This window comes from Mus caroli, chromosome 5, assembly GCF_900094665.2.
Source record: "Mus caroli chromosome 5, CAROLI_EIJ_v1.1, whole genome shotgun sequence".
Lineage (NCBI taxonomy): Eukaryota > Metazoa > Chordata > Mammalia > Rodentia > Muridae > Mus > Mus caroli.
In genome coordinates this window covers 136942008-136964871 of record NC_034574.1, presented here as the reverse complement: position 1 = coordinate 136964871, position 22864 = coordinate 136942008, and the positions used below count along the sequence as shown (strand labels likewise).

Sequence of the window (22864 nt, the reverse complement as noted above, 5' to 3'; positions counted from 1 at the left end):
AAAAAAAAAAAAAAAAAAGAAATCATAAATTGGCTCTTAATCATCCCTATCAAATGAAGTTACATCAGAGGTGACTTGTCCAGAGGCCCGCTAAAGAAACGGAGTGCCCTGCAGGAAGAAATCACTTCACACCACTTGAAGCCTGATTAAAATGTGCCAAGCCAGGCAGTGGCTTTGTGCTTGTGATGAGTATACACTAAGTCCTGTGCTAGATGACTGTGCTGACTCCAGGCAACCCAGAGGTGGAGGTCACGGCCCAGGAGCCTCCAGCCTGCCTCTGGCTGAGAGTGTATCTATCAGGTGAATGCCAGTATTCGGGAGATGCTGGCCTGTGGCAATCCGGGCCCAGGCTTCAGCCTCAGAGCACACACTAGCATGTGAGGCACTTGCTTGGAATCTACAAGTGCCCGAGACTACTGAGAAACTAGGAAGCTTTCTAGGCCTTGGAGACCGCTTGGCTTGGCTCCAGTGCATTCGACGACGTTCTTCTGCCCTCTGCTGGGTGCTGCTGAGCTAGCTCCATGGGCTCAGAGTGATCTCAGGGGAACGAACAGCACGGAAGATTTTAAGGTGGTAGAACTTTTAGAATTCCAGAAAGGTGGTCCTGACACACCCGTGACCTGCCGTGAGGCTCAGCCTTTTGCCACACACCTGCAGAACTTGGACAGACCCTCATTTCAGAAGCCCCCACCCCTTGTTGATCTCTCCTTCCCCAGCACTGAACCCAGAACTCTTACATGCAAGGGTAAGTGCTGTATCAAGCCACTCCCCAGGTCCCCAGATGGCTGGCGTCAGCAGTTAGCATCAGTCTCCCAAACTAAGTAACCATGTCATTACTGAGGATGCCACTTTAAAAAGGGGTGTGTCCTCTTTAGTGTTCACCCTTCTTACTCTCTAGTCCTCCTTCTCTCTTTCCCTTCCCCTTTCCCCCTTTCTCCACGTGGCCACGGCTGGCCTCTCTACCTTCTTTCTCCCTGCCTTTCTACAATAAAGCTCTAAAACCGGAAAGAAAAAAAGTCCAAGGAAATAAAAAGGGGTGTGGGGCACAGTCACCATAGCACCACAACGTGGGTCTGAGGCCTATCTGCAAGCGTTTCCTTCCACGCTATGCTCTGGTGTTGTGTTTAAATTCAGTAAGACCTGAGTTTCTATGAGCATCCAGGATGTTCCATACTGACCTGTGTGTGAACACAGTCGCCACACTTCAAGGCACCTCGTCCTCCAGTTTCTGAAATGCAAAGGGCGCTCTAAATTCTAAAATGTTTTCTCTCCTTTGCTTATTCTTCTGAAATACTTTAGATATGAGGTAGTCATCTCAATGTGAGATCACAGGATACTTTTAAACATGAATAGCTTTAAAGATTTATTTTTATGTGTGTGTGCTTGAGCCAGAGTGGATTCCCGGATTCAGATCCCCTGGAGCTGGAGTTATAGGGCTTGTGAGCCTCTATGTAGGTGCTGGGAGATTATCTACACCCACAGCATCATTCACGGATCCCTATCTCCAGCCCCACGGGTGGCTTTAAACTCAACTCTGCCTGGCTTTACCTGTGGGTCTTATAAGAGTGTACTGATTTCAAGCCTTCCATAATCTTTGTCCTTTCCAGAGTGATGCCAACGGGACCGCAAAGCCGCCATTCCTCAGGTATGTATACCCTGTGCACAAGGTCAGTGGAACGTTGTCCTGTCTACTAGGAAGTGGCCAGTGGTGCCCCATAGGCCTTTCTCAGACAGAGGAAACTGAGGCCACCCTTCTTGTCACCGCTAGCTTTACAGTCCAGGAATGGAGTGGAGAGGGACAGAGCAGAACCCATGGCAGGGTTTAGGAGACTAAAGCAGCCTGTGTGACTTGTTCCCTAGTGAGGCATAGTAAGCTGCCGCATACTTCTGTGTTCAGAACGGGCAGTCCTGGGTGTGTATGCAATACTGAATAAAGACTTTGCTACACAAGCATAAAAAGGACCTGAGTCCAAACCCCCAACACCCACAGAGGGGCAGTACATCAGAGCATGCATCTGTAACCCCAACACACCCCAGCACCAGAGGGGAAGATAGACAGATTTTGGACACTCAGTGGTCAATCCACAGAAATACTCAATTCCAATCTCAAGATGGGAGGTGGAATATGGGAGAAAACACCTATGACATTTGGCATACACACCCCATAATATACACAACATCAAAGTCCTGCCATGGAGGTCTTTTTCTTTTTGGGGGGATGTCTAATATGTCTATTTTTATACTTTTTCTCCCCTATAGTGGAGAAAACCCCTTTGCCACCGTGAAACTCCGGCCGACAGTGACAAATGACCGATCAGCACCGATCATCCGATGAAGATGCAGAGGACAGTGCCAGCCCCTCTACTCGAGTTCTCACCCGCAGAGCGATAGGTATACATTGCTGGACAGCAGGCATTGTCAAAGATTGCAGAGTGCCTGATGTCAGTGAAGCCCCTCTTGAGCAAATCAATGTACTTTCTCAGATTAACAGAGGTGGGTTTACACGTTTCTGTCTTTAAGGTAAAAGAGTAGCTTAGTGAATAAATCAACCATTTGAAATGTTTTCTTTTCTATTCAAAAGGCAGTAAATTTGGCTCAAATTTTTAAATTTTTATTTTTAAGGAAATAGCCAGAATGAGGGATAGTCGGTGTACGCTTTTATGCCTGGCTTTCTGTAGCTGAATGCAAATAAGACCAGAGTTTTATTTTATAAAGCCTGTGTTCTCAAGTAGCATTATGATGTTCATTATATCATGTAAGTTTGCATCAGAGCATGCAAATCCAGTAACAATGTAAATTATGAAACTATATTAAATATTTTTTAAATGACCCAATTTTTACCTTTTGATTAAACAAGTAGAACTCCAACCTCATTGACAGGCACTGCTGCAGAGAGCTGAGACAGTCAGCCTGCTTCATTGGCGCTTGTAAATTTATCTCCAGGAGTTACTGAATTCAGTGTTACAAAGGTTGCCAGCAGGGGTCTCAATACGTCTGAGGGCTCTGTACAAACCAAACCAGGTAACCAAAGCCCCATCATGGTTCTGGGGTCACCTCCTGTCACTCATATCTTAACCAGCCACTGGCCTGTAAATAGCTATTCTGAAGCCTGGTGGGCAGGAGGGTGGGCCTGCCATTCCAGCCCAACACTGTCCCACGCGCAGACCAACATCTGCTCAGGCCACTGCACAGAGCCTTGAGCCAGAGATCAGGCTGCCCCTACCTGCCCAAGATGTAGACCTTGTCTAGAATAGCAAATAATTAAAACCCATCCTCAGGACAGTCACTGTTGATAGAAACTTGTTGCTTATCAGTTTCTCAGATCTCACCGAGAAATTATTCCTCCCCAAATTGCAAATTGGTCAGGGTCTATGTACAGGACGCCGTCCTTTCCAGCTGGGCCAAGCAGTGGCAAGCTCCCATGGGAGAGCAAGCCTGATGGCCCCATCAGGGGCAACTTAGCACAGGCCTGCCCATGCCAGTGACCTCCCTAAAGTACAGAGTCTGGGTCATGCCGTCCATTACCACTGTGGTAGGCAGGTGTCCTGGCCTGATGGGGGAAAGGGCCACAGTTCAAATACAGTCCGTGTTCTCCCTGTGACCAACCTATGTGCAGGATAAGGTGGGAAGCCTTATGCTTTCAGCAACAGGGAACAAGCCTGGCTTTCAGATGTGTAAAGTGGGGGGGGGGGGGGGGGAAAGTGGGCTGAGGACTCATGTCCTGGCTCAGCACACGAGTACAGGAACCAGTCTGCTGTGCTGTGCCCTCCTAGCCCTGGGTCTCCCTCCCTTACGCGACCTTACCTTGACTGCAGACACAAAGGTTAACATTTGTTTAATGTTAATAATAGAGATTTGAAACACATTTGAACTGTAAGTGGTACCTGAGGACCAGAAGATGGCCATGGGTGGCCTCTGCATGTGACATTTCCCATGTCGAGACTTCCAGGGGGCAGTGCGTAAAAAAACCCGTGGTCGAGCAGAACAAGCTACACAATGGTATGAATCTCATTTATTTAAAACAGTATTTCTCACCATTCTCAAAGTGAAGACTGCAAAAAATAGAAGCAGCGTGTTACCCTTAGCCTTGGGGGCAGGTTGCTGCCTTCCACCTCTGCGTCAGCCCTATGCCAGTCTAGCCCACCACACTTTACAAAACAGTCCAGAAGCTTAATCAAATAAAACTATTGTACACAACATTTACATTAGAAAACATAGCTGAATGTAGGAAAACTGGGTGTGCTGTTCCCTCTAAGTAAAGACCGCTCCACAGTTGGGGCATCTTCGCTTCCTCAGCGCAAAGCAGCAGAGGAACCCAAAGGGGAACAGGACGATGGCCAGGAAGATGCCCAGGCAGGTGAAGCAGTACTCCAGGACACCAACCCTGCGGGGAGAGAGAAGCAACCAAGTTAGGACCCCACCCCCAACCTGATAGCCCATGGGTCATAGGGCGCCACAGAAGGGGGCCACACCATCTACAGAGCACCTGCCCGACTTGCAGGGGAATGTGCTCGGTCGGAACAGGCAGCTCTCTCTCGCTAGCTCTCCTAGGGCTGGAGTGCATAGAACTAGCTGGAACCAGTATAAACTGCCAGTGCTACCAAGGGCATCCTAGGCAAACTCAGAGAACAGGGTGGAAGGTATCACCTAACGTGAATAAAGACAAGAACTTTCCATTACACACTTACAAAAAGGGGTGAGGTGGGGCTGCTGAGATGGCTCGGCAGGAAAGGACTTGCCACGGAAACCTGATGGCCTCAATCATCAGGTTGTCAAATTCAGCCCCTCACCTGGAGCCCACAGGATGGAGAGAGAGAAGCAACTCCGTGGAGCTCTCCTCTGACTCTGCCTTCATACCCAACAAAAACAAGAGTGACCCAAGTGAGTCGATAAAAACTCCTACAGCTCTGGAAAACAAGACACCGCAGAAATGAAACCCACTCTAGTGTGTCTGCTGTGCTGGGGACGGAAGCCAGAGCCTCCTGCGTAGCAGGCCAAGTGCTCTGTCCACAGACCCAGCATGCTTCTCCAATGCTGGAAAGTTTTCTGTCCTCTAAGTGTTTAAAAAGCAATCATTTGATTGGTGTGAAGTTAAGGAAAACAGTCAGCCACGTTCACACACGCAGAAAGTCACTTGAGAACTTGTAAAGCTTCCTATTAAGTCTGCTCCCAACAAGCACAAGGGGGGACCCAAAGACATGGGCTGTCAAGCAAAGCCAGAATCAAGCATAAGTACAAACCCAGTGGCCTGGTGGAATCTCTTCTCCCCATGTAACTCGATCAGACTCAAGATCCTTTCAAAGGTCTAGACACCAAGCCTCACTTCTACCAGACTCAAGATCCTTTCAAAGGTCTAGACACCAAGCCTCACTTCTACCAGACACACTCTGTACTGGCTGGTTTTGTGTCAACTTGACACAGCTGGAGTTATCCCAGAAAAAGGAGCTTCAGTTGAGGAATTGCCTCCATGAGATCCAACTGTAAGGCATTTTCTCAATTAGTGATCTAGGGGGAAAGGCCCATTGTGGGTGGGACCATCTCTGGGCTGGTAGTCTTGGGTTCTATAAGCAAGCAGGCTGAGCAAGCCAGGGGAAGCAAGCCAGTAAAGAACATCCCTCCATGGCCTCTGTATCAGCTCCTGCTCCTGACCTGCGTGAGTTCCAGTCCTGACTTCCTTGGTGATGAACAGCAATGTGGAAGTGTAAGCCAAATAAACCCTTTCCTCCCCAACTTGCTTCTTAGTCATGATGTTCATGCAGGAATAGAAACCCTGACTAAGACACACTCCCCCAAGCTCAAGATGACAAAATGGAAGGGGGCTGCTGGAGAGACACTGTCTGAATGCTATCTGAGCTGGTCAGAGCACAGAGGGCTCAGCAGGGATGTCACTGGGGGGGAGGGGGGAAAGGGGGGAGGAGGAGATAAGGTTCCCTCCCCCCCACAGCACCCTCTTATCCCTCCCTATGGTCTTGCACACTGACCCTTTAGGCCACACTGCCACTCCTTGTTTCCACCTCATGGAGAGAGCAGAAAAATGGCAGCTTAAAAAACCAAACACGCTAAGAGCCAAAATTGCTGGGCAGGGTCCCAGCTCTGCCACTTCCTAGGACCATGACAAGTAAACCTGAATATTCTGGGACTCTCATTCTCATCTGCTTAGAAGATAAGACAAACTCCATGCCAGCCTCCCCCACCCTCTCAGGAGAAGCTGCCAGGAACAGACATAAACCTAAGATGCACAGGAAGCCCCAACACTCTGAGCAGTGCCTGAACCCCAACAAGCTCTTGGGTGAGGAGGCTCTAAACAGGCAGGTTTGGGAAACCACCTTCCTCTCGGCTCCTGGGAGCTTACCTCTCCACCTGGCACAGGCATCTAGCACCTATGAGCCACAAGAATCAGGATGCCTGCTCTTGTCAGCACAGCTACCTCTTGTGTGATCTGCAGGTTGGGGGAATTAAAACAGGGTCTCTGAAACTCCCTGTATAACTGAGGAGGACCTTGAACTTCTGGCCCTCCTGCTTTCACCTCCCAAGGTCTAGGAATACAGAGGTGCCACCAAGGCCTGTTCTATGACTCTTACAAAAGTGTCCCTTAACAACCACAAGGTCACCAAGTCACCACACTTTGGCCTACTATGGACTGGGCAGGACTCCTCCACCCACTGTAGCTGCAGGGCACACTCTAGCCAGTGGTGAAAATCCCCACTGAAAAGTATCTGAGGCTACTCTCCTGCCTTTTGACACCAGCTATCCCTAAGCACAGGTGGGCAGGCCTTGAGAATAGAAATGTCCAGAGTGGCTAGCAGAAGGCATGTGACCCATTCAGGCCATTTCTGTCTGGGCTTCACCCTTCCATTTCTCCGAGCCCCTTCACAACTGTGCTGGGAGGTAATCCTCAAACACTGGTCTGCATATTTCAGTTACAGAACACACCATGAAAAGTGGGCACACTGGTCTGGGGAAGTATAGGCAGGAGGATCAGAACTCCAAGGTTATTCTCCCTTACATAAGGTGCTAGAGGCCAACCCGGGGCTACATGAGACCTTGTCTTAAAAGATTAGGAAGGGACAGGAGAAGAAAGAAAATGTCCCACAAAAGCATTGGGTCATAGGAAACAAATCTTGCTGATTGGATGACCAGGAACTTTGAAAGAAAACAGGGGCCTCAAGACCTTTATCACCTGAAAAAAGCGCCCAGATGGTTGTGGGACACTGAAGGATGGTGGGAGGGGTTGGGTGGGCTCTCCATGTTGCCCTGCATCTCATCTGCAAGAACACCCCAGGTGGACTATTTTGACACAAGCTTGTCTTAGAGCCCAGAATAGCAGGTTCTCTGCACACTCCCTCGAGGCCTGCACTGCCTGATGCACAGGGTTCCTAACAGTAGCCAGGCCGGCATCTTGGCACAAGGCCTTCCATCTCCTGTCTCCTGTGCTCCTAACTTTGAGAGAACCAGAGCAGACCTAGCTGACCTGTCACCACTGGGCCTCCAGACACTAGTCCCCAGCAAGCTCACACCTGCTCTGTCAGAGCTCAAAGCTGAGGAGCAATGCCATCTGCTGACCCCACGGTCACAAGGGGCCACACCTGGCACCGAGAACCTCCTGCTTCCCAAGGAGCCATCGCCACGAGTTACTTAGGGCTGCTCACCTCTGGGAGGATTAAAAGACTCCATGCCTCCGGGAAAAGATGTTCCTTCAACCACACCACGTGGGGACCAGTCACATAAGGAGGTGGGACATCTGACAGCAGTCAACAGTCTGTGCCTGGAGACCACATACCCTCATCCCATGAAAGCAACTTAAGCTCCACACAGACTTCAGTGGACTCGGGGATGGGATCCCATACTCTGAACCCACACGCCCAAAGGCCCGAAGCTCTGGAAGCAGAACCTTTCCTAAATTTGGAGGAAGCTCAAGCTGGATGCAGTTTGACCTGAACATGTGCTACGTGATTTGCTTGCTTGCTTGTTTTCTGAGACAAGCTCTCTCTACATAGACCTGACTATGTAGACCAGGGTAGGCCTCAAACTTACAGGTATCCACCTGCCCCTCTGCCTCCAAAGTGCATTAAAGGCATACACCACCACCCAACCAATTTATCCACTTATATACCTTAAATATCCACTTAACATAAAGATTCACGTCTTGCTGCAGAAATACTAATATTTTAACTTCAGCTCTGCCCCAGATCTCAAAGGGAACATTGGCAAAAGTTTTCATTTTAAGAGCCAACATCTGACTCCAGAAACACAATATGGCCTCTAAGCCATTATTCAGCAAGATGCTACAGGCGGCTGCAGTGGCCAAGGCAACAGCACAGAGTGAAGACCCTGCCCCAGAACAGCTGCTGCCGTCCAGCTGGCCTGTCCCCTTCCCCAACAGCCTCACTTTCTCTTTCTTTACACCCTCCAAAGAGCAATTCTGCCAGAACAAGTTCCAACTCTTTCAAATCTGGGCCTCCTGGCAGCACCTGGATGGCCCCTCCCCACCCTGAACAGGTCACCCGGAAAGGAGGGAAACAGTGCAGAGAATTAGGAACGTGTCTAACTTTAAAAGCTTTACTTCTTTAACCCCTGACTGGAGGCTTCATGAACAAGTGGCCCCTTGACCCTGACATCTGCCAGACAGATTGGACGCAGAAGGGCAGAGGACGGGGTCAGGGAAGCTCTGAGCTGCAGGAAGACATGTAATCCTGGAGGGTCCCAAGACCAAGTAAGTACTCATCCAGAAAGGACTATCCTGACCCCTCCTGTGTCCTTACAGCACCCCATTCCAGAGGTACAACCTGGCCGCATCTTACAGGTGGAGATAGGAGCTGCACCTGAGGCCACACAGCTGGGGAAGGTGGCAGGGATCCAAGCACAATCAGGCTCCCGGGTTCTGGCCCCAGCCCTCCTGCTGCTCAAGTATTTCTCCCAAGCCCCAGAGTTCCGGGCACCTGCAACATCCCCCAGGAAAAGGGATGGAGGGGCTTCTCCACCAGCTGACTGAAGCAAAAGCTTGCAGTAGTCTCTCTCCACTCCAGAGAGCATCTCCATAGAACGGAGAATTCCACTCTCATGTGGGCAGTTCACAGGGACCAAACTCGAAATATCCTGCCACTTGGGCACAGATCTCAAAGGCGAAACTGTCAGGCATAGCCTCAAGTGTTCACAGTGGGGGAAAAAGAGGGCAAGGGCATGTGCCCTCCAGCTCCAAGCCTCAGCTTTGTACCACACCGCCAGAGCTGGGAGACCAACTGGGCTTCCCCCAAGTTGCATGCCTTGACCAGCACACAGCCAGGACACCAGCCTCCACCTCCTGCCAGGCGTGGCTGGCTCCTTCACCCCCTTCCTCAGCCACAGTCAGGGCAGAGCAGCCCTTCCCCCACCCACCATTTCTTCGAAGCCTAAAGCTGCCACTGCCCCATCTTCTCCAGACCCTCCTCAGCAGGCCCACAGGGGCTTTCCTAAACTTCACAGCAGCAACCCAGTGCTGCACCCAAACCCCACCCTCCTGCATTTCTCCCAGTCTCTCTGGTCACCTCTGAAACTAAATCCGCAGAAACAAAAACAAACAGCCCAGGCAGTGCTCGAGGAGCCTGTGCCTGGCAGGCTCTGTACTCACAGCCATGCCACTCACCCTGTGCATGCACATTCCACGGGTGACCTGTGCTCCCTCCCGGGGCACGGCCTCACCTGCCCTGCATCTAGGGACAACCCACAGCCGCTGGAATGCACACAGCCGCCTCAGAGACCCAGGACCTTCACAGACACAGGACTGCTGCAGGTGGGGCACGGAAGCCTGGGGGGGGGGGGCTGAGAGAAGCCCCATCCACTGGGGGTGAGAGAACTGCTTCTTGCAAATGTCTATAAAAGGAACCGGAGTCAGGCTGCTTAACTCCGACTCAGACAGAATGGCAACGTGACAAGCGACACCGGCCTATTATGCCAAGTCTCACTCAGAGGGAATCACAGACGTGTGACTTGGACAAATTCCTGCCAAGCCACTAGGGAGAGACAGGACAGGGCCCGGGAGGCTACATCTGGAAGGGAGAAAGCTTAGTCACATGAGAAGTGTCCTCTCTTTCAGACCTAACATACCAGGCAGGGGAGGGCTCAGATGTTTACAGGGGAGCACCTTTGTCCCAACCCCAGAAACAGACACACTCTTTCCCTAAACCAAAGGCAAAGCTGGCCACCCCTCCTGTGCTGCTCTCCTGGAGAGGGAACCCCCCCCCCCCGCCCCCCCCACCATCCTGCATGCCTGCTTTTGAAATGATCAGCCTTGAAAAGCCAGGGGCTAGCAGCAGAGGGCACTGTGAACACGCCTGCAGGGATCCAGGTGTGCATAACAGCCTGGGGGGACGAAGAGTGGTCACTACTTCAAGGATCAGGCACCCCCAAACCTGTCCTCGGAGGACCCAGGTTCCTTAACATTGGACGCCTCCATCCACAGGCTGCAACACAAGAGCCCAAGACCTTCCTGTGAGGGCAGTGGCACAGCCTGACCTTGTCCCAGATTCTACAGGACTGAAGAGCCCATGAGCAGAAGCCACAAGCCTGCAAAACAACTCACTTCCCAGGGAAAGTCTCAGAGAAAGTGTTCTCCACCAGCAGCAGTCCAGACTGCAGCGGGACACTCCACAGTCTAGGATTTCGACTGCCTTGGCCCCCAGACTATAGCAGCCATACTGCCCTGCTGTCCGTCCCCCCACACCCCAAACCCTAAGTTCAGGAGTCTGGTCCAAGAAGAGCCTCATGAGAACACTCCTGTCCACTGGGGGAAAGAAAAAACAAAACAAAACAAAACCCCAGCTGACTGTGGTAGGGCCAGGATCTGGTTGCTGGAACAAGCAGACGTGAAATCCTAGTGAGCCCCCTACACTGCTATGCCTCTCCCCACCTTCCTGCCTGCTTGCCATCTACCCCTATGAGACCTCTCCTTAAACTCGAGAGTTCACCGAATATTTGTCCCATCCTCAGGGCTCTGAGAATTCCCATGCAGGGACGAGCCTCAAGGCCACACAGGAAGTCTCCCACCTCCATACAACCCCCTTCTGTGCCAATGGCTCTCTGCACAGGAGACCCTATACTGATCCCCTTGGCTCAACAAGCTAGGACCACCTCCCAGTCTATGCTCCCTCTTTGGTGTGCCTCAAGCCCTCAGGTGGAAAGCTTGCAGAGAGAGAACAGTCCTCTGGAGGCGGCCAGCAAGACCAAGCTATCAGAGAGCCACCCCATCTACAGCTGCTGAGTCCCACTCTTCTCCCCTCCACCAGCTCCAAAAGCCAAGTCACTTGGGTTCCTGAAGGAGAACTCTAAGTAAGTGGCCTTCAGCCTTCTTCCCCCAAGCACATGATCAGCCGAGGGTCCAGTGTCTTCCACCCTCAGTCATCTCTTGTGAGGCCACTCGCAAGTTTCCAAAATCATTAACTTCCCTATGGCTCCACTCTGCGCCTCTGACACACTTTTGAAACGAAAGCTAAGTCCAAACAAGGGTTTCTTAATTCCATCTCAGAGACTTGGAACTTCCCCCTGCCAGACAAAGGCTGAAACCCTGCCCTGCACGAGTCCGAGTCCGTACCTGGCCCATCCCCGGGTGAGTGGCCAAGTCCAACTTGGAAGCCGAATCCTCCAAAGCCTGCCTAGAATGAGCCTGGCTGCATCTCTCACCTTACATAAAGTCCCCACAAAGTTTCTGTCAGCTCCAGTTTAAGGGTAAAACAGCCACAACAACAAAACCACTCCAGCCCGGAACAAAGAAGCACGGGGTTTCCTCCTGGGCCAGCTAGTGGCCAGGAGTTGTTAAGCCCTGGTCCGCATTCTGCACCCTCACAGCCTTTGCTCTCTGCTGGCCACTTGGATCTCCTAAATCCTTTGGCATACTGGCCAGCGGACTCAAGTCCCAATACCTCCTTAGTACTGGAACAGTACACTTGCGGAAACTGGAAGAAAAACCTAACAAAACAAAACAAACCCTGATTCGCTGCGGCTCTCCAGTACTAGGGAGGATAGACCATCAGTCTCCATTGTTAACATTCCTGCGTCCCACGCACTCCGGGTGCCATGCCTCCCAAATGCACTCAACTCCGCACAGAAAAGGGAACCCATCCTCCTGCCGCATAAAGTAAATTCGGAGCCAGGGGTGAGTGACCCCACCTTCTCCCACTGCAGTCCCTCCCCTGCGGGACTTCCCTCTGAGACAGGAGCGGGGCTGTGACCCCACCCCATCCCACCCCCGCTGGCCTTTTGCAAGATTCCGGCACGTGCGTTCTCCGCCGCCACCCCCGACCCCCAGGCTAAAGACTTACCTGCAGACCGGGCAGCCTCCGACCACGACGATGGAGTTGGCAGGATACCGGGTGACCGTTCGACTGTGGATGTTATAGACCCGGGGGTGGCTGGTGGGGATCCCTGTGGGAGCGGAGTGCAGATCAGCCCCGGGCGACTCGGCCCTCCTCCTCTCCTCCCTCCCTCCCCCTTAGCCCCCGTCCTCCCCGCCTCCAACGGGGCTGAGCGCGCCTGCGGGTGGGCTCTAGGAGCCAAGTGCGAACCCTCCGACACTAAGTTCACGGCCACCCGGGCAGGGCCTGGCCGGGCAGGGCGCTCCGGGTAGCAGCTGCCCCCCGGCAGGCCCGCGCCGGGGACAGCGCGGTGCTTGGCCCGGAGGCCGTTCGGGGACCCCGCCGAGCCGCGGGCCCACCTGTGACGAGGTAGGGGTAGGGCGGCGGCGGGGGCGCGGTGGGGATGGCCCCGTAGCCGTGCGGGCCGCACGCGTAGTCGCCCTGGCCGGCCTCCAGGTTGTAGGCGGGCGGGCGCTCCTGCAACAGGGGCTTGTGGTCCATCGCGGCCCCCGGGGCCGCGCGCCCGCCAGCTCCGGCCCGGCTCGCTTCCTTCGGCCCGGCGGGGATGGCGGCGGTAGCGGCGACGGCGGTGTCCCGGGCAGCTCGGCCCAGTGAGGCGCGCGCCGGGCGGGGCGGGCGCGCCAAGGGTTCCCCGCCCTCCCGCCGGTCACAAGATCGGGGTCACGTGGGCGGGGCGGGGCGGGGCTGTGGGCGGGGTTTGGGCGAGGGCGTCTTAAAGACGCCTCGGCGGCTGCCGCTGGCGGGGCGTTGTCCTCGTTCAGTCCCGCCCCACGGTGGATCTTGGACTTCCAGAGAAGTTCTGACACCCGGCCACGGCCGGGGGAACCCAACAAGATCCTGGCCTCCTTTAGCTTTTGCTTTTTTTCTAAAAATAACAATAATAATGTTTGTTACAATTATTTGGGGGGAGGGTGTGTTTATATGAGTGGGCACGCATTTGGAAGCCAGAGAATAAATAACTTTCAAGAGTGGGTTCCTGCTTTCCACCATATGGGTCCTGAGATAGATTGGTTGACAGATTCTGCAGCAGACGCCTTCACCCCCTGGACCGTCTCGCCACAGCCTCCACCGTTTTTCTGTTTTTGTTTGTTTGTTTGCTTTGGACCTAGGCTCATGTAGCCCAAGCTGGCCTGGAACTCTTAACCCTCTCGCCTTTACCTCCTAAACTATGGACTTCGTTGCCCCTCCACGCCCAAATCCTCCCCCTGCCCAACCCAGCACCCGGATCACCACCCACAGGGAGGGACCAGGCGAGCCCCTCCCAATCACTGCCCACACACCCTTGGGTGTAGGAGGGAGAACAACTGAGTACGCTCGCCTACTGAAGCCTACTCAACTGCTGAGCCTTCCTCTTTCTCCTCTTTTGATTAATTTCCGTTTTCAGGGGCTGTGGCCACTAATTACAAATAACTGCCCTGCTTGGGAGAACCCTAAACTCTAAGCACCTGCGGCGCTTCCTTCAGGTTCTCCAACCTTTTTTTTTTTTAGCAGCCTGACCGCAAACTTGCTGAGTTTACAGCGTGGGGATGTGGCTCCCTAGGAGAGGACCATGGTCTGACACAGGCCCATGCAGTCTCTGCATAGCTACTGCCATGCCGCTAGCCCAAGTATCGCCTGGCATGAGTTTGCCTAACACACGTGAAGCCGTGGGTTCCGGCAAGTAACTCTCACCCCAGTGCTTGGGAGATGATTCAAGAGAATCAGGTCCGCTACTACACAGCTAGTTCAAGGTCAGCCTCAGCTACGTGAGACCGTGTCTCCAAAAACCAAGCAAGGAAAAAGAAATGTTGGAACAGTGAGAATCCTTCCCAATTGTTGCCTATGTATTTCCAGGGTCTTGTGTGTGTGTGTGTGTGTGTGTCTGTCTGTCTGTCCATCCATCCATCTGGTGGCACTCTGAAGGAGAATTGGGAGTTCAGAGCCATTCTGGGTAATGAGACTCTATCTCAAAAGATACCCAGTGAGGTTAGGTTGTATGTGTAGCTCAGTTCATAGAGCAGTCACCTAGCATGCCTGAAGCCCCAGGACCCATCCCCAACATTGCATTAACTGGGCATGGTGGCTCAAGCCTGTAATCCCAGCACTCTAGAGGTGGGGACAGAAGTCTCCAAAGTGAAAGTTCGGGCTGGAGAGATGGCTCAGTAGTTAAGAGCACTGGCTGCTCTTCCAAAGGTCCTGAGTTCAAATCTCAGCAACCACATGGTGGCTCACAACCATCTGTAAAGAGATCTGATGCCCTCTTCTGGTGTGTCTGGAGACAGCGACAGTGTACTCACATACATAAAATGAATAAATCTTTAAAAAAAGAAAATCTGTATTCGTTATTGTGTAAATGATGTATGTGTGCCCATGGTATGTGTGTGGCAGTCAGGACAAGTTTGTTGAGTAAGCTCTTTCCTTCTACCTCTGTGTGAGTCCTCAGGTCAAACTCAGGCCACCGGACTTGCTTGGAAGACACCTTTACCCCCTGAGTCTTCCCACTGTCCTAGGACACTTCTTATTACCCCTGCCTTGCAGAAAGCTGGAGAGAAGCATTGGTTCCTCCAAGCCCTTTCCTAACGATCAGACCCCATACACATCGGGAGACTTCAATTTTAGGTCAATTTGTTTTCCCTTATAGGCCTATGTTTGCTGATCAAACCCCACCGCCTCTGGTTCCCTAAGAGGGCCAGCCTCTGCCTAAGGACTCCATCTCATGAATACTGGAGAGTCAAGAGTTCAAGATCATCTTTAGCTACATAGAAGGTCTGAGGATGGGGCCTGGAGAGATGGCTCAGGGGTTAAGAGCACTGACTGTTCGTCCAGAGGTCCTGAGTTCAATTCCCAGCAACCACATGGTGGCTCACAGCCATCTGTAATGGGATCCAATGCCCTGTTCTGGTGTGTCTGAAGACAGTGACAGTGTATTCACATTAAAAGTCTAAAGATGGATGGATGGACAGATGGATGGATGGACAGGTGGGTGGGTGGATGGACAGGTGGGTGGGTGGAGGAGGAAGGTGCTGCTGGTTCAGTCAGTAAGGCGAGGATTTGAGTTTGTATCCTAACAAACACATAAAAGCCAGCTAAGGTGGTGTGCACCTGTGGTCCCTGTGCTGGAGAGGCAGAGAGAGAGAGATCCCTGCAGCTCACTGGCCAGCCAGCATGGCCAATGAATGAGACCCAGGTTTAACCAGAGACCTTCTCTTAAATAATAAAACGGAGAGCATCTGTCCGCCACACTGACACACACACACACATATGCCTGTGCAAGAGCAAACATGTACATACACACACCCACATATGCACACACACAAAATAAGAAAATGAACCAGTTGGCCATGAGGAGGTGGAAGGAACAGCTCAAGATGGTTTGCTTGCTTAAGGTGGACAAACAACAGATTATTTGTGGATGAGGGGTAAAAGGCTAGGGTCCTGCACAGAGCAGGAACAGTGTCCTGTAGGGTTGGACTGGTCACCTACAGAAAGGGAGCACAGAAATGCTAGGACAGAGGTTGTTCCCTCCTCTCCCCGCCCCCCTCCTCCCTCACCCTCTGCTCCTCCCTCCTACCCGGTGTGTGCTGTCTGAGCCTTCCGCCCTGAGCTACATCCCCAGCACGGGAGCTTGGAGCTTCGCCGTGACTGTTGCTAATTGCTCCATGAAGTTGCGAGCAAAGCCAGCCTCTGAGTCTGAGCCCAGAAGAGGAAGTCTAAGAAATAGATGGTTCTGGGATTCCCCCGGAATTGGGGAATTGGGGTTTGAGCAGATGTAGACAAGAGGAAGCGTTAGAGTGTGACCATGGAGTCCTAAATGTTCCGTCTGCCCCTTTCCAGCCCTCAGGCTGATGAAACAGTGGACCTTAAGGAATTGGAGTTTCCCGGGAAACCCCATTCTAAGGCATTGTGGTTTGGGGGAGAGTGGTCCCCATATGCTTGGGTCCATGGTCCCCATTGCCTGGTTGGAGGTGTGCCACAGGAGGTGGGCTTTGAGGTTTCCCAGTTAGCTCTCTCTGGCTTGTCCTTGTTGATCAGATGTCAGCTCTCAGCTGCTGCTGAAGGCCCTGTCTGCGTGACCGTGACCATGACCACTGCCGTGCTGCTCGCCATGATGCTCAAAGACTCATGTCTGAAGCCATAGGCTCCCCATAAACTCGTTCTTCTATAAGTCCTGTCAGTGTCTCTTCACAGCAACAGGAAAGTTAACATAGACACTGGAGAAAGAGAAGGCTGAGGCGCTGGGAGATGTATGTAGGCCGAGCAGCCTTCCTGAAGGAAGGGCATCATGGGGGCAGGCCTTGGGGTTAAAAGGCCTTGTCCAGTTTGCTCTCTCTGCTTCATGCTTGCCACTAAGGACGTGAACTTGCAGCTTCTTGCTCCAGCTGCCATGCGTGCCGCCTGCTGCCACACTCCCCCAGCACAATGAGACCCTCTTAGCTCTCCTGGAGCCATAAGCATATTGAGTTGCCTTCCTCGGTCGGTCACGGTGTTCTACCTCAGCAACAGACCCTAACTAATGCCACTTAAGGGAGAGACTCAAGTGTCTTAGCTTTAGCCATAATTATCATCTTGGTTACTCTCAAGTTACATCTCAAAGGCTTGCTGGAGATTCTTTCTTCCTCACCACCCTCCACCTCTCCCTTATTCCTTCCCCTCCTCCATCTCTGAGACAAGCTCTCCCTCTGTGTAGGCAAAGATGACCTTGAACTTATAATCCTCCTCCCTTCACCTCCCAAGCGCTGGGCTTACAGCCATGCACCACACACAGTTTGTGGTGTTGAAGCCGGGATTCGGGGCTTCATGATGGCGGCAGCCATACCCCCACCCGGCTAGTTTTTGATAAGCGATTCCACATGTGGCTGTGCAGGTAACTTTCGTGGTGCCCTGATCTGATAAGGTGAAGCTGGGAAGCCCTGGAGTTACACAGGGCTTTAGCACACACCTTTTACTGTAGTGGAGTTTCTGGGGAGATTCTTAGAGAATTTCAGGTTACAGCTGGGAAGGGAGAAAGGCCTTAAGGAGATGTGGCTAATTGTGCTGGAATTTCTACTTCTTAGCTGGAGAGAGGCTGCAAGCAGGGGCCTGGATGGGGGATCGTTCCTGTTCACATCCCCACAATATAGTGTCTCTGTGTTCTGTCTCACTGGAGACCAGAAGTTAGCAGGTGTGGCAGGGCCTCATTCCCTCCAAAAACTTTGGAAATGACCCTTCCTGTCATTCTAGAACTTAGTGACTCCAGAACTGGTGTCTTTAGCTCTCTCCTCATGGCTCTCTAGGTCTCCTCCTCTTTTAAGGACACCAATCATTGTTTGCATTTAGGGTTCAAACTTGATACAGAGTGGCTTGGTGCAGGGCAGTATGCTGTGTTCTCAGGACTCCAGGTGGTAGACCTGGGGTCCAAAGGCCAGGAATCCTCAAAAAAAACAAAAACAAAAAAACAAAACAAAACAAAACAAAAACAAAAAAACAGAGCTACCTGTGCCCCGCCAGGTTCCTTTACGAACACCTAGAGGGTGGTGATGTTGCTTCCATGGGATGACTCTAAAGAGGCCAGAACACATACAACATAAGACATGCTATGGACACGCACACATTCCTATCCCTGACCCCTCCTGTGCACCCTTGTGTGGCCAAGATCCAACTGCCCCATGTCATGGCATAGCTGGAGCCAAGATTCTCTAGAAAGACACTGTGTCCTCCCGTCAGCTGTTACAGAAACAGCAGTCTCCAGAAAATTAGAATCCCCCACCTCTTCACCTCACACCCCCACCCTCATCCAGGAGGAGGGATAAGTGCCAGCCAGAGCAATATAGGATATTGTATGAGCAATGTCAGCCCACCCTACAGGACAGATTAGAAGCTGAGACAATGTTGGGCCAGTGACAGACAGGGCCTTACATTGACCAAGATAGCTTAGCTATGTGGAACTCTTTTTTTTTTTAATTTTTAATATTTTTTATTACATATTTTCCTCAATTACATTTCCAATGCTATCCCAAAAGTCCCCCATACCGCCCCCTACTTCCCTACCCACCCATTCCCATTCTTTTGGCCCTGGCATTCCCCTATATTGGGGCATATAAAGTTTGCAAGTCCAATGGGCCTCTGTGGAACTCTTGACCCCTATTTAAACGTAAACTGGAGATAGCTCTCTCGAGAGGATCTGGGCTCAATCCCCACCTCCCACTTGGCAATTCACAACCATGTCTAACTCCAGTCCCAAAGGATCCGATGCCCTCTTCTGGCCACTGGGAGAACTGCATGTGTGTGGTACACACATATATGCAGGCAAGACTAAATAGTCAAAATTAAATTAAAACTATAATTATGTCAGGACCCTGAAGGTGGACTTCGGGGACACTGGACATCTTCATTTGTTCCTCTTCCCAGTGAGGTCATGCTGAATAAATCTCTTGCCTGCTGTCTCTTTAATTGACGTATTTTAGACTGGGTGAGAGCCTAGCTCATCAGGGCTTCTCTGGTTGTAAAAACTGCAGTAGCAGTAATCTGGGTGAGCCGGGCACTCTCCATAGTATGTCTTATGTTGTATGTGTTCTGGCCTCTTTAGAGTCATCCCATGGAAGCAACATTACCACCCTCTAAACGTTTGCAAAGGAACCTGGGGGGTACAGGTAGCTCTGTTGTTTGTTTGTTTTTGTTTTTGTTTTTTCAAGGATTCCTGGCCTTTGGACACCAGGTCTACCACCTGCAGTCCTGAGATTACAGCATTATGCCCTGCACCAAGTGTGCAAAATAGGAATATTGGTGACTGTGGGGTGCATGTGTGTATGTGATACACCACCAGCCCTCTTCATAGTTGGTGTTAGCCAAAGTCTGAGGAACAATCCTAGTCTTCTGACTGTTTTGAGACAGGATCTCACTAAGTAGTTCAGGTTGGTCTTAATCTTACTCTGTTGCCCAGACAGATCTTAAACTTGTGATCCTCCTGCCTCAGCCTTCTGAGTAGCTGAGATCTGTTTCATCAGACTGACCAGTGACTGGTTCTAAGGGAAATATAGTCCTATAGAATGAGATGGAATTTGTTTTACTTAGTGCATATCTCCTTTGGGCTGGGGATGTCGCATAGGAAGATGGTGGTTGTTTAGCGAGCACAAGGCCTTGGCACCAAAAGGAGAAGAAAAATAAAAATAAGGGCTAGAGATGTCAGTGGGCACCAAGCTTGCCTCGCCTGCACAAAGCTCTGCGTTGTATCCTTAGCATCTATAAACACAGATGGGAGGGCAGCCACCCACAACCCTAGCACTCAGGGAGTAGAAGGCAGCAGACCGGAAGTTCAAGGTCAACCTCTACTACATCTGGACCCCTTTAGGGGGTCACACATCAGACATCCCACATATCAGATATTTACATTACAATTCATAACAGTAGCAAACTTATGAAGTAACAACAAAATAATGTTATGGTTGGAGGTCACCACAACCTGGGGACCTGTATTAAAGGGTCACAGTGTTAAGAAGGTTGAGAACCGGGGCTGGCGAGATGGCTCAGTGGGTAAAGAGCACTGACTGCTCTTCTGAAGGTTCTGAGTTCAAATCCCAGAAACCACATGGTGGCTCACAACCACCCGTCATGAGATCTGACATCTTCTTCTGGTGCGTCTGAAGTCAGCTACAGTGTACTTATGTATAATAATAAATAAATCTTAAAAAAAAAAAAGAAGAAGGTTGAGAGCCACCACTCTACTACGAAGTGCTTTGAAGCTAGCCTGGGCTACACAAGAGCCTGCCATTCATAAATAAATAAGTCCTATGTATATTTTTCTGCTAATTATAATTCTGTTCTTTATCACCTATCACACTAAAAATTTTTTTTAAATGTTGCCATTTCTATTAAAATAAGTAATTGCTACTTTGATTTTGACTACAGTATATAAATGTTTCCTAAGGAGGGCGCGGGAGGGGGATCTGGTGAGACAGGACATGCTGACCCCTGCCTGAGGACTGGGACAGTTTTCATCCTCCAGACCTTGACAGTCCCTGTCACTGTCCTCAAATGTACCAGAGGAACTCAAAACAAAGATCATGCCCTTTTCTTGCACGCCCTTCAGAAGAGCTGATAACCCATCACGTGGACTTCTTGGCACATACAGGAACTGGGTACCTCACATGGTAGGGATTGTGACCAAAGGAGAAAAAGAAGAAGGAAACATAATGTCAAAAGCCAGGGCTGGAGCCAATTACAAGTGCCTGGCTCGGGGAAGGACCAAATATTTGCTGAATAGCTACTAAATGTTATCTTAGATAAACACTTTGGAGTTTTATGGTAAGCCCGTTGTGAGCCTCACAATTCTACTGGGCAAATATTTCTAAGTATTTTATAAATTAAGCATATCGGTTTCTACACAGCACATAAAAGCATCACTTTTGCTGAGTCGGGTGGTAAATCTTTCATAAGTCATGGGGCCTAGGAGAGAACTTAGCCGGTAAAGTGCTTGCCCTGCAAGCATGAAGGGCCTGCCTTCGCTCCCCAGAATACACATAGAAAAGCCAGGCACAGAGGCCGAGGCTTGGTGGATCCCTGGGGCTCAGTTTCCGGCCAGCCTAACTTACAAGGCAAGATCCAAGCCAGTAAAGAACCTTGTCAGAAACCACAAGGTAGGCAACCTGGAAGAGCAACACCCACCCAAGGTTAACATCTGGCCACCATACGCTTGTGTCCCCATGCACAGCTGCGCCCATACGCACACATGCACAAATATGCATACCATCTTTATAAGTTACATATATGCATATTTGTTGAAGTCTGGTCTGTTGCTATGTATTATAATGCTAAATCCTGTATCTCAAGGTCTAGCTGCCTCAAGAGGAGTGAATTCTCATGTATGTCAAGTGATGCTATGTAACCTTGCCCCCAAATTATCCCTGATTGGTTAACAGATACCTACAGCCTATAGCTGGGCAGAAGCAAGGTAGGCGGGGCTTTGGTTCCTGGGTTTGGGGTCTGAGGCAGAGACCATGAGGAGCGGAGAAAGGGCAGCGAAGCATGAGCAAGGTACCATGGGATAGGTGGCTCATGAGCACACGACCTTGAGGGCCAGCCTGTTGGAATAGGAACAGCCCAGATGGAACGTGGCAAGTGATATCTCAGGGCTACTGGCAGGGAAGCAAACAAAATCTGCCCAGCCCTACTGCTTTAAGGGCTTATTGTAAATATAAAGATTTCATGTCTTTTGGGAACTAAATGATCTATTACAACACATATTCAAATGTACATAATGCTTGCCCCTCCCCCTTCTTTATGGGGATAAAATCCGGGGCCTCCACACGCTAGGCAAGAACTCTTATCATAGAGCTATGCCCGGGTCTTCCCAGATTTTGTAATTGAAGGACAGAGAGTCCAAGAACATTTCAACCAAATTTAGATATTGAAGGCAAGGTGGAGGGGGGGATCCTGGATGAAAGAACAACTGGTTCTCATCAAAAATGTTCCTGTACAGCCCGAGAAGGAAACCCAGCCTCCTAAACTGGAAAAGTCAAACATCCTTTCAGGTTCCCGGGGCTGGGACATGGTTCATCAGTTAAGTGCCTGGTGCACAAGCGTGATGACCTTTTGAGTTTTACATCTAGAACACCTGTTTAAAAGCCAGTCGTGGTGGCACACACCTGTAGTCTCAGGCTCACTGCCAGGCCAGATTCGCTGAATTGGAAAGTTCAAGGCCAGTGAGCGCCTGTCAGAAAATAAAATAAAACCAAAAACAAAAACAAAAATAAAACATGGTTTGGGTCTGGAGACCCAAACCATGTTTTGTTTTTAGCAAGGTAGCAAGTGCTCTGGGTAGCAAGTGCTCTCAACCCAGAGGTTGAGAGCACTTGCTACCCAGTCATGACTATCAAAATTTGGATTCTGGTACCGATGGGATTATCCTAGGTACACCTCTAACGCCAGCTCCAGGGGATGTGGGTAGGATAGCAGGACTTGTGCACTTATTGTGGCTACATTGTATCCAGGGGATGGGGTGGGGGGGAGGATAGCTAGACTTGTACATTTATCATGGCTACATTGTATCATTAGGGAAGACCGCATGCAGCTTCACAAGTCTACGCTGTCAGAGGATAAAAGTTACCTGGGTTTACAGAAGTCTTCTCCTAGGCGTGCCTAGGTTACAGCCTGCCATCACTTGTGTGTGCCACCATGCCTGGTTTTTTAACATGTGTTCTAGATATAAAACTCAGATCATCATGCCTGCATGCCAGGTCCTTTACTGATGAACCTAGGCATGAAAAACCAGCAGGAGATGGGCTGGAGAGATGGCTCAACGGTACCCAGATGTTCTCCCAGAGGCCCTGAGTTCTATTCCAAGCAACCAAATGGTGGCTTACAACCGTCTATAATGGGATCTAATGCCCTGTTCTGGCATGCCCCCTATTATACACACAGAACTCATACATTTAAAAAAGAAAAAAGAAAAAAAAAAGCAGTAAAGCACTACCTAGAATCCCCCAGTGAGGGGCTGGGGGCGTGGCTCAGTGGTAGAGCCCCTGCCTAGAATCCCCCAGTGAGGGGCTGGGGGCGTGGCTCAG

The 22864-nt window shown here is 50.9% G+C and overlaps 2 protein-coding genes across 3 annotated transcripts in view; one reads left to right on the top strand and one right to left on the bottom strand.

Moving 5' to 3' along the window:
- Baiap2l1 (BAI1 associated protein 2 like 1) overlaps positions 1 to 2714 on the top strand; it is a 92802-nt gene extending 90088 nt beyond the window's left edge. The window contains exons 13-14 of the mRNA XM_021162665.1: positions 1608 to 1645; positions 2260 to 2714. Coding sequence (XP_021018324.1) covers positions 1608 to 1645; positions 2260 to 2335 — 114 coding nt within the window. The 3' untranslated portion in view covers positions 2336 to 2714. The remainder of the gene's footprint in view (positions 1 to 1607; positions 1646 to 2259) is intronic.
- A 1276-nt stretch (positions 2715 to 3990) lies between these two features.
- The window catches only part of Bri3 (brain protein I3), a 20785-nt gene continuing 1911 nt past the window's right edge, over positions 3991 to 22864 (bottom strand). The window contains exons 1-3 of one of the 2 annotated variants that reach the window (XM_021162998.2): positions 12686 to 12975; positions 12294 to 12396; positions 3991 to 4384 (exon numbers count right to left, since the gene is read on the bottom strand). In XM_021162998.2, the coding sequence (XP_021018657.1) occupies positions 4252 to 4384; positions 12294 to 12396; positions 12686 to 12827 (378 nt within the window). In that variant the 5' untranslated portion in view covers positions 12828 to 12975 and the 3' untranslated portion in view covers positions 3991 to 4251. Of the gene's footprint in view, positions 4385 to 12293; positions 12397 to 12685; positions 12976 to 22864 lie in introns of those variants that run through there. The other variant, XM_021162999.2, reaches the window with a different exon arrangement.